This window comes from Alosa pseudoharengus, unplaced genomic scaffold (genome assembly GCF_046254945.1).
Source record: "Alosa pseudoharengus isolate Yale_2024_CS ecotype anadromous, Long Island Sound unplaced genomic scaffold, YU_APseudo_1.1 YU_APseudo_1.1_scf_4, whole genome shotgun sequence".
Lineage (NCBI taxonomy): Eukaryota > Metazoa > Chordata > Actinopteri > Clupeiformes > Clupeidae > Alosa > Alosa pseudoharengus.
This window is the reverse complement of record NW_027468774.1, coordinates 28,689,305-28,700,412: the sequence shown is the minus strand read 5'-3', so window position 1 is coordinate 28,700,412 and position 11,108 is coordinate 28,689,305. Positions and strand designations below refer to the sequence as shown.

General features: G+C 43.5%; 1 protein-coding gene across 1 annotated transcript; it reads right to left on the bottom strand.

Annotated features, from left to right (window-relative positions):
* Positions 1 to 4: 4 nt before the first annotated feature.
* gtpbp1 (GTP binding protein 1) lies at positions 5 to 9,586 on the bottom strand. The gene is made up of 13 exons (XM_076265756.1): positions 8,359 to 9,586; positions 7,135 to 7,246; positions 6,105 to 6,285; positions 5,714 to 5,897; positions 5,273 to 5,437; positions 5,037 to 5,160; positions 4,809 to 4,923; positions 4,532 to 4,676; positions 4,165 to 4,347; positions 3,569 to 3,704; positions 2,980 to 3,158; positions 2,556 to 2,720; positions 5 to 1,500 (listed from the first exon to the last, which is right to left on the bottom strand). Exons 1-13 carry the CDS (start codon positions 8,545 to 8,547, stop codon positions 1,399 to 1,401), a joined length of 1,980 nt encoding a protein of 659 aa, XP_076121871.1. The 5' UTR covers positions 8,548 to 9,586; the 3' UTR covers positions 5 to 1,398.
* Positions 9,587 to 11,108: the final 1,522 nt, after the last annotated feature.

Below are 11,108 nucleotides of genomic sequence, written 5' to 3'. Positions count from 1 at the left end.
ACAATAATGGAGATAATTATTTTATTCTCAATAATTTATTTGCTGAAATATCTAAGAGAAAAACATGGTTTGGTATTTCACATGTAATCGTGAGAGATGGTCTGCATGTTTTTATTTTACCTGCAACAAGTCTCCACAGAGGATGTCTGCGACAAATTACAATTCTATCTGATGTAAGGTGCTTGGTGAAAGTGTGGCATTATGGGTAAGACCATTGTGAGTTTATCATTTCCAAAACTTGGTTGCAAATAAAATGGCTTTTCGAATGATCCAGAATAAAACATACTAACTAAAATGCATTCCCTTTCATTAAAAAAAAGAATAGAAAAAAATATATATAAATAAACTAAGGCTAAATGTGTTTTTATGAACCACCAGTTCGTCCACAGGTGATGAGTTAAAAATGAAACTAGATAAAATTCCTCTTGACTGCTAATAACGTGAACTGCTAAATAATCTAACCCTACCGGTCTAAGTTCTCCAAATGCTTTTAAAGACCCTAAAGCTGTGCTGTGTGTATGCATGCTTGTGAGAAGTATCAAATGACACCTGACTGCCTTAACAATGGTCACTTCCAGAACTGGAGACCAACACTTCCAGATCCTCATTCATGTAACTATTGGCCAGATCTTGATGAACATCGGATAAGTATTTAAGTTTGGTTGCTTTCTGATTTTTGCATGATCAGTCATGGCTTTTTGAGCCAGGCAACTGCACTGCCTGACACTGAACACTGGAGTGCAAACCTCTGTGTCCACTTGCGTCACAGCCTGGCTGCCCAGTGAGTGGACGCAGATGGGCCTCATCCCTTCTGTTCCACTAGAGCTGCTAGACTCTGCACTGCACTGTACCTTCATGATGATATGGTGAGGTGGACACAGCACCACAAACGGTGAAGATGGTCAAGGATAGTCGGCTACCCACAGATTTGACATTTCAATATTCAGCTGAAAGCATGCAAGTGGTGTTCCTGTCACCTTTGCAAAAGACCATGTGTTCATATTATATAGATCATCTGTGTGCACTTAAACAGCTCTCACTCACATTTAACAATACAGAGCGCTTGTGCAGTTTATCTAGAGATTATATATGCGCTCAATTTAGACAATATAATTCCAAAACACATCAAAGAACAACAAACACCTTTGTATAATAAGTTAGTTTCACAAGACGCTGCCATACCTCAGTTGTCTTGGCTCAACGACACCCCCCTATCTCATCATTAGCAGTGCAGTGGCCCAGTTGCGCAGCATACGGGGGGAGGATCCAACGTTTTTAAAATGGGGGGGGAGGAATTCAGACAGTCAGTGAGCTTTCTGCTCCCAGTACTGTGCGCGTTAAAGACACTTGATGGAGTGATGGGAATGATATTTGAAGGAGGGAGGGAGGGAGGAGAGTTTATACAGGCCCTGTGGCACCTGTTGGGGGCGCTGTGGAGCTGTTCTGGGATTTTCCTTTGTGTCGCTGTCCGCCTCGTCGTCTGCCACCGCCAGATTTGGGCTGAAAGATGGAGAGGGGAAAAAAAAGAAAAAAAGTTTTAAATTATGCTAAAAGAACATGTTCTGTTAAATGAAGGTCACGTAAACACAGTAAAACAAGAAACAGATGTTGCATGCTTTACCAATATCTTTTAAATTATCCTCCAAGAATAAAAGAAATACTAGTATTGGTATGAAATGTAAGTAAAAATACACACACACAAGACATACACAGACTCACATACAGTAACACACAACAGAACACTGTTGGATCCAGGACCATGTCCAACAGAACCAAACAGTCTATTTGCTATGTCCCTTTTACAGCATGTCTCCAGAGCGTGAAGGGACAATGGTCACCTGCGGGAGCGACCAGCCCCACAGACCCGCTCTTTACCTTGTTCTCTTTGTTGCCTTCTTTACTCTGGGGGTCCTCCTCCCCCTCTGTCTGAAGCGGCCAAGCAGCACCAGAGAGACAAGGGACGTGTTAGGGGTGCGGGGAAAGGGAGGATTACGAGGAGGAGGAGGAGGACAAGGCAAGGGGAGGACATGTCATGAGGAACATAGACCAGATGAGGAATGAGGCAAGATGAGAAGGAAGAATGATATGAGATAAGAGGGGGAAAATGGTGCACAAGTGGGCCATGTGAATGATGAGGATGAGGGCATTTTACAAAAAAGAAAGAGGGAGTCCAATGATGACGTCAAGGAAGTGTGGATTGGAGGGGAAGAGTTGAAGAGAGAAAGTGGAAAAAGAAGGATTAGAGGAGCTGTGAAAGCTTAGGGACATTCAGCAGGAGAGGCAGAACTAACAGGGACTACATCCTACAAGCAGACCAAGCAGCCCTTCTATTACCACTCTCATCATATGAACTGCTGTTTATGCAGCCATCTTGAATTGCATTTGTATTGCATTTACTTACGGTTTTTATAAACAAGAAGGTTAAAATGTATCTACGTTGATGTATATCTTCCTGGGAAACCTTTGTATGGCTAGAGCTTTGTTATTACAGTCAAGCATTATCTGAAGCATCAGTTCTCCTTCAGAAGTGCAATCTTCTCCAAGGCCTCTCTTACCAGTTGCTGTGTTGTGTGTGGAGTGGATGAAAGTGCTGCACTCATAGACTCCTCATTGGTTGGTATCGACCCATCCTCTCGACGGGGCGGGACTTTCTTTGTCGATAGCATCTTGATTTGCGGAGGTTTGGAGTTGGAGGGCTGGTTATTGGTCGACTGTAGTAGCTGAAAACGAACATAATTTCCTCTTCATTTGGTGCAATAACAGTAACAATAGGCATTCAGCCAAGACATCCCAGTGAATTGATGCATGTACTGTACCTTGCAGAGATGCCATCAACCACAACTGTCCAACAACTAGAAATTAATGTTTTAGATCTGTGGTGTTTGGCCGTTAGCTTGCTCATTTTAACACTCTTTACTTAAAAAGTCAATTTCACCGGTAGCATTACGAGACTGCATGGTACTGGCTGGTGTATCTGACCTTAGTGATGGTGCCCACAGCTTTGGTCCTGCCCTCTCGGAACACCAGCCTCTGGTCTGTGTGCAGGTACTCAGGGGTCTTGATGAAGCGGAAGTGAACGGAGGCCTTGTCCCCTGTTCGTAAGCAGTCCTTGTTCATAGAGAGGATTGTTGCCGTTTGCCGGATACTTCCGCAGTGCACTGCAACACACGTTTGACACACAATGGTCACAGTAGGATAGGATACACAGATAAATACACTCTGCACTGCAGCTTAAATGTTATTCCTCATTTTCGTAAGTCACTTTGGATAAAAGTGTCTGCAAAATGAATAGGTGTAAACTTAAATCACTTTAAGTATAGAGCTAGCTGGCCATATGAACTTACGGTGAGGCCATCATGCACCAGAGGCATTGAAAAAATGGCTTTCTGGGTTGTCTAGTGGGGGGCTGTGGGGAGGCTGTATATGTATAGTCATGGTAAGCTGGGATAACTGCAAGCAATCATGATGCCTTAATCAAGTCTTAAACTACTGTGTTTTGTGCCTGCTTGTATGTGTGTGTCCATGAGTGTGTGTATGAGAAAGAGCAAGAATGATAAAAGACATATACCCATTGCCTGGTAGCGGGGGGAGATGGTGGTTGGGTGGTGCAGCACTAGAATCTCGGCCTCAAACTCCCAGGAGGCCTGTGGGTTTAGCTTGGGCGACACCATCACCATGCCCTTCCTTATGGAGGAGCGTTTAATCTGGGAGACAGAGGAAGATGCTTTTTTCAGCTTTACAGTTGCACTGGCACTTCCTGTTTATTTGGCTGCCAAATATATGATAATTTCAGACAACCACAATGAAAAACAGTGTTGCTCTGAATGCAGTTCATGTAGTTTTTTTTTCTAATCTGACATTAATGGCCACTATTGCTCTTTAAAACTGTTTTCAATTTCTGTGTTAGTAGAAGTCAGGAAATCCATGTTATAGCCAGTGCATTTAGCTATAACAGGTGTATTGTGTTGGTTAATAACAGCCACACCATTTTAGCCTTGAAAGTTTTAGGAGCGGATTGCAGAGCCCAAGGAGTCCACACTTATGTTTTGTTCATATTTTTTCATTTCAGATCAGATCGTTGGTTTACATCTGCTACAACAAGAAGAACTTTAAATATTTGACATTACACATATTTTCAGCAGGAAGTCTGGGTAGAGCTCTGACCTTTTTCAGTGCAAAAGAGGCAGTCTGTCCACCCCGCACTTCCTTCACAGGCATCCTTTTGCGGTGAATGGATTTGACAGCGATGGGCAAGAAACTTCCCAGAGGGTCAGGACCAAGGAGCATGGTATCATTCAGACGTATCAATCCACGTAACGTAGTTCCCGATACTACGGTTCCCACACCCTAGTGACAGCAGTAGGAAAATATATATATATATATATATAAGTGGAAGCTACCAACCTATCAAAGTGTGTGTGTGTGTCTGTGTGTGTGTCTCTGTGTGTGTGTCTCTGTGTGTGTGTGTCTGTGTGTGTGTGTCTGTGTGTGTGTGTGTGTGTGTGTGCATTCTTTTTGTCCGAATACTGACTGGCACTGAGTAAGTGTCATCAATCTGAAACTCGGCAGGCTCGTCGTCTTTGAAAGACGCTCTGGATGACAGCAGGTTGAGGAACATCTTCAGCAGGTCCATATTCTCTCCTGTCACATTGGAGATCTGGAAGATCGGACACATTCTGCAAGAAAAAAAAATGTAAGTTATATATTCCAAGAATTGATTATCTATGCTAGTGTGTGTGTGTGTGTGTGTGTGTGTGTGTATGTGTGTACATGCATGTACGTATCCACATTGCCGTGAAAATCTGTACCTCTCAGAACTGAAGTTTGATGCAGTGACGATGACGTCGTCTTTATTTTGGACCAGGACAGGGATCTTCCTGCACCCTGGGGACTTCAGTAGTCTCTGCAGAAGTTTCAGGGTCTCTGAGGAAAGACACGAAGGTAAGACTTGAACTCGAACATCACTATCGATACTTAACAAACATGATTATTTACTGTGTGTGACCATCATGACAGGAGCTGCTGACGATGCTCACCTTGAAGGATGTTGGCTGGGCACATGTCAATTTTAGTGACCACCACAAACACAGGCACATTCAGGGCCAGCGCCAAGCCCAGGTGCTCCTTGGTCATGCCCACGATTCCTGCATTACTGCCCACCTGAAGGACACAGAGGACCGGGGGGGGGGGGGGGGGGATCAGTCAAAGTGGGCTAGTCTTAACAAGCATTATATTCACAAATAAATTGATGGTCAAGCATGTTGATACTTACCATTAGCATGCAGAAGTCCGGTAGGTGGCCAGTCATGCCAAACACGGTGGTCTTAAGGTACTTCTCATGGCCAGCCAGGTCAATGAAGGTGATGACTTTTGAAGACTTCTCACAGATCTTGGTCCAGTCAAGGCTGCCTCCATGGCTGTCGGGCTTATTGACCACCTAATGAAGGAATGAATGAATAAATGAATGAACAAGCATTTTGAATGTTTAGTCAGTGAAAAGCAATCTGTAACAGTAGGAGAAGCACTTCACTTTCCTCACTACAACATACTCCCTTCACTGACAAGAAATACTGATGGGAATTGGGAGCTGTCGGAATTAGTCTTAAAATGCTGACCTACAGTTGCTGTGTTATAGGACAGCATCCACACGACCCTGAGAAACTACATGAACTAGTCAGTGACTGGCCAAGATTCATCCTGTCAGGATGCCCACCTCACCCTCCTGGTCGAAACCCAGGATGTCGTTGCCCACGCTGCTGGTGCGGCCGCTCTCCATCTCGTGCTTGTGGCGGAAAAGCTTCTGGCGGGCGAAGCCTCGGCCGTTGTCCAGCTCGCCGTGGGTGAGGACACCCAGGAGCGTGCTCTTCCCTGCGTCTACATTGCCCACCACGGCCACTCTGAGAGAGAGAGAGAGACAGACAGACAGACAGAAAGTAAATAAGTGAGAGACAAAGAAGAAGCATTAGAGGCTATTACCATCACTGTTTCTTGCATGTTCTGACATCAAGAGTGAAGCCTTCACAAATAAATGGTTTGCCTATATAAGAGGAAGAGATGTGACACAAAAAGACATTTCCCCTGGGATGGATCATTGCTTGACTCACCGGACCTCCAGGAAGTCGGCCTCCCCGACGCGGCGGCGGATGAGATAGTCGCGCACCTGGCCTCCCGCCTCGGTCCGCTCCCTCAGCAGAATAAGGTCGGCCTCGATCTGCTCGCACATGGACTGCACCGTGGCAACTGAAGCCTCCATGTCACTCTCGTTAAGACCGTACTCTCCACCATCTGCACAGGTGAGACAACAAATGAACAACAACAACAAAAAGACCAAGAGGCCTAAAGCTTTTGATTTGATACAACGCTTCAGTTACATTCATCATTTATGCCTTTTCCATTACAGGCTACATGCACAGCTGACTGCTTGTGGTAGATGCAAAACAGGTCGTCATCCCTGATGTTGAGCTTTAAACCTCAGGGGGCGGACAGGTAATAATAATAATACTGTGATCCAGACTGGGTAAGGTTTCTGTAGGTCTACATTGGGAGAGGGAGGTTTACATGGCAAAGTGTAATGAAAACTAGAGGTTCAGTGCTGTGCAATGTACTGTAAAACCCTGTGGACAGACCGGTTGCTTGTTGTTACAGTGCTAACAAGACACATGTATTATGTACTGTGTACATGCTGTCCACACACATGTGCCGGAACCATTATTATATGGTTTTACACATGTACAACAGGTCCTGTTAAGAGTTATGTCCTTTAACAAAGGTACAAAACCATATGACTATGGGAAACTGTCTGTTGTTTCTGTAGTTTGTGGCCTACATTATTAAGACAATACTAAGGAACTAAGAAGCTCATATTCTGATCAGTTGGTGTGTGAAGGCACCTGAGGGATGTCTGACCTTGACTACAACTCAGTAAAGGAAGATTTGTAGTCACACTAGAGTTATGTGGTGTGATAGTTGTAAGGAGGAAAACGTTTCCGATTCAATTTGCTTAGGTACCTCAGCGTCTCTCTTATTTCCCTTTCAAATGTGGAGGCCTGAATTGAGTAGAGCATCTGATCTGTGTTGCCTCCCTCCAGATTTCCATAAATCCATCTATCCATCCATCACCCTCTGTCTCCTTACCTAAGCCCACTCCCACAACGTAGATGGTCTCTCCACATCCTTCGTCCATCCGCTCTCTCAGCTGCCTCAGAAGTGCATCATACTGCTCGCCGTTTGGACTGACCAGAGCCAGCTGTCAGGAAAAGACATTGACCGTGAGATACTTTCAGCATAGCAACCGACTGTGTACGTGAATCTCTCACGTTCTGTTGGACACACCCAGTCTGACATGGGGGGGGGGGGGGGGGGGGGGGGCATATAGGGCAGCAGAGTTGAACAGATAATTGTTGACAGAGAAAGAGCTATTCTGATGCACTTTGTTGCTGCATGTTGCATCATTCATTCACTCTGCACACAACTGACACAGCAGCAGTCAATATGATTTGGGGGGGTGGACCTTGGATCATATACATTTCCAGACATGCATGGCCATGATAACTTGAAGATTTTGAATATCAAAAGCAAACTGACCTCTCCTGTCTCGCAGATTCAACCCTCAGACACACACACACACACACACACACTATCGCTCTCTCTCGCTCTCAACACTTAGTTGATAATCAGTTCACATATGAATAATCAATTCACATGAGAAAATGCTGGGAGGTCAGTGATTTTGCTTTTATTAGTTGAAACACCTGTCACAAGTGGAGAAAGTTCCCATAGCTCTTTGGCGAAATGTAGGCAAGTATAATGTTTCGAAGTCCTGAAATGCTTTCTTAAAAAGTTAATAATTACTTCCATCAGTTATAACTTGCGTTTAATCTCATCAGCTTTGTCAAAATGATCCATTAGATTTGGGCACCTTACTGCATAACGGCACTGTGTTCAGGACAGGGATGAGAAACCCTGACTCAACACAGGACTACGTTAACAGAGAAATAACTATCCCTGAAGCCAGCACGACACAACATCTTTGATAACAACAACGCTGGTCAGACTCGTAGCTTGTTAATGATACCGTTTAGTTTCTTAACTGAGAGGACTTCCTCCTCACACAACCATAACATTCACTACAATTAGCAGCTAGTTGACTAGCTTTAGCTATATAGCAGACTGTCCTCATCAAGGTACATACAAGGTGCATTGCTTGCTAACGTCTTGCTTACGTGCAAAATTAAATCATCAACAATTTGCAACTATCTAATATTAATCTAATATAAATTATGGTGATATAAACCTAAAAGGTTGCACAGAAGTTTGCTGGCTGGTCAGTGGCATGCTATCTACAGTCCATAGGCCTACCTTGCTGGAGAAATCTATTCCATGATCCCCGCCCTCGCCGTTAAAGGTCTCGCCGTCCTCGAAGCAGTCCGCCTCTGCGTCGTCTCCGCATCCCCGTTCTGGAGCAAACATGCTAGCAGGCACAAGACTGTCAGTAAGCATAGGAACAGGGCTTAAGCTCGGCTCGGTTGCCGCAGCCATCGATGCCATTCTTCAAAATTCACAGATGTCAGTAACTAAAGGATATTTAGTTACACGTTACACGATATAGACGGAGAGTTTAGTCAGTCTAGCAGGCAGGCAGGCTGCTTGATTTGTTGTGATGCCCGTTGACAGCTAGTGCTAAGCTAGCAATAGCTCTCCTGACAGCTAGCTGCTGTGACGTTACACCGGTTTAGCTAACTCGCTATCTAATGAGACACCTACATATTGCTGAATAGAAAGCCCACGTTGATCCAACAAACAAGTAATAACGTTAGGTTTCAGACATCAACTGTCAAGCAGTCAGTACTGACACTAGGTTTGTAGAGTTTGGAAACCGTACACAATCATGGAGACACACCTGTCAATTAATTATTCAGCACCATTCTGACCAATCGGAAAAGAGACTCGCAAAGCATGCCTTTACACATCCAATCGTGTTTAGAGGGTTGTTCATCTCATTAGGTCAATGAAACCAATGATCTCAGCAATTTCAAACCTGTCCTGTGAAGTTTCACTTGTCTATGGGGTTATTACACCATGCATTTTGCAAAGCAAGGGTTCTGATAGATTCTTACAAACGAGAGCAATTCATCAATGACTAAAGTAGTGATCTGCCACGTCAATAAACTGTCAATACAAAATAACTAAAACGACTAGGCCTACCCTGATACAAGTGGTCATAGATAGACCTATGAAACACTGTCATTAAACATTTAGCTTACCTGGGGGAAAAAATTATCTATTGTTTTTAATTAAGATATCAGTGACAGTAACGACTGAGTAAAATAAAGTCATATTAGGTCTATTCACAACAACCATTCGACGCACTAAAGAACAGGCTGATGCAACCACTTGTAAACGCTGAGTCCTACGCGCATAATCACGGACACTCCATTATTTTGCTTAACGCGTTGAAACAAACTGTCAAGGCAGTTGAAGTCATAATGGCCAGTGGTGGACGAAGTACACAAATCCTGTACTTGAGTGAAAGTAGAGATACACATGGTCAAATGTTACTCCAGTAAAAGTCCTTTTACATTTCCACTTGAGTGAAAGTACAAAATTGCCTTCAAATGTAGCCTATGCTACTTAAGTATCGAAAGTAAAAGTCCTGAAATGTATTATGACGCATGATGCATAGGCTACTTGAAATGATTCGGCACAGACATAGGCATTCCTAGAGCCTTTCTCCTTCATTCAATAACAAAACCAACTAAGAATTGTTGTATGTCAAAATAACTAGAAACAAACTAATGTGATATCTTATCTTAGATACTTCAAAGTAACCACTTTTTGCTTTGTTGAATGCTTTACACTTTTGGACCCAATCAAGACATCCCTTTTGTGTTTGAGTGTCATATTGTCTATCATTGTCTATATTATCATTTGCTCAATGGCGTCATGAGGCTAGGTCAAGGGGTCAACAAGGTACATTAATAGTGCATAACAATAACATTAGGCAACACCATTATTTAAAGCCTAGCTCACTTAATAGAAAATACACATATGTAAGTACACATGTATTTGGACAGTCTTTTTCCAAAAGGAACTTCAGCTGTACTTAAGCTGTCACAAAATGTAGTCAAGTAAAAAGTAAGATATTTGGCCTAGAAATGTACTGGAGTAAAAGTAAAAAGTTTAACAAAATTGAAATAGGCCTACAAGTAAAGTACAAATACATAAAAAAGCGACTTAAGCTACAATAATTGAGTAAATGTACTCAAGTATGTCCTCCACTGATAATGGCCTATGAAAGTCAACTTCAAAGTAACCTACACTATGGGAAATTATAGGTTTGTTCAGTGGTGTAGTCTACGTGATACGCAGGACTACGCATAAAAACATCACCATCTCATACCGGGTACCCACTAGACTACACCACGTTTGTTAGGTTCCTTGGATTTGTTGAAGAACCAGCTGATGCAAGTAGGTTAGCTATGGTGTAAACGCCTTGTTAGGGTGGCAATCCGTCCGGATTTCGTCCGGACAGTCCGGGTTTTCAGCCTTCTGTCCGGACAGAGAGGGTGTCCTCCTTTTTGAACTTTTGTCCGGATTTTTGGCATGAGTGGCCATCTGTCCGCATTTCATCAGCACATAGGCTGCGCCTCATTCCAAGGCCCCTGACTATGATACCTGACTCACCGCTGTTTCGTGTCAACGTGTCATTTGTGACCCTCCGCCACCACCGTAGGCTATACATCACAAAACTCTTTACTTTTCGTGAAGTAGCTGATGCGACAACTCACCTCGTGATTGAATAAATGAATGCTGCACTATACCGGTAGGCAGGATCGGACTGGGAGCAAAATTCGGCCCTGGCAATTTTCTCCTGGACCGGCCCACCACTGGACCGACGACACCCCCCCAAAAAAAAAAACCTGATTCCCCCCATAAATAACAAACACACAGTATTATAGGCCTACTGTAGCAACACTTCATAAACTGAACCCAAACATTTACATTTGGACCTAGATTTACCTTTTACCTTTTTTTTTTTAATTATGGCTAATCACACCAATTTAAAGTGATTTGAAATTGAGAGGGACAGGATTCAGGGATACTACTAA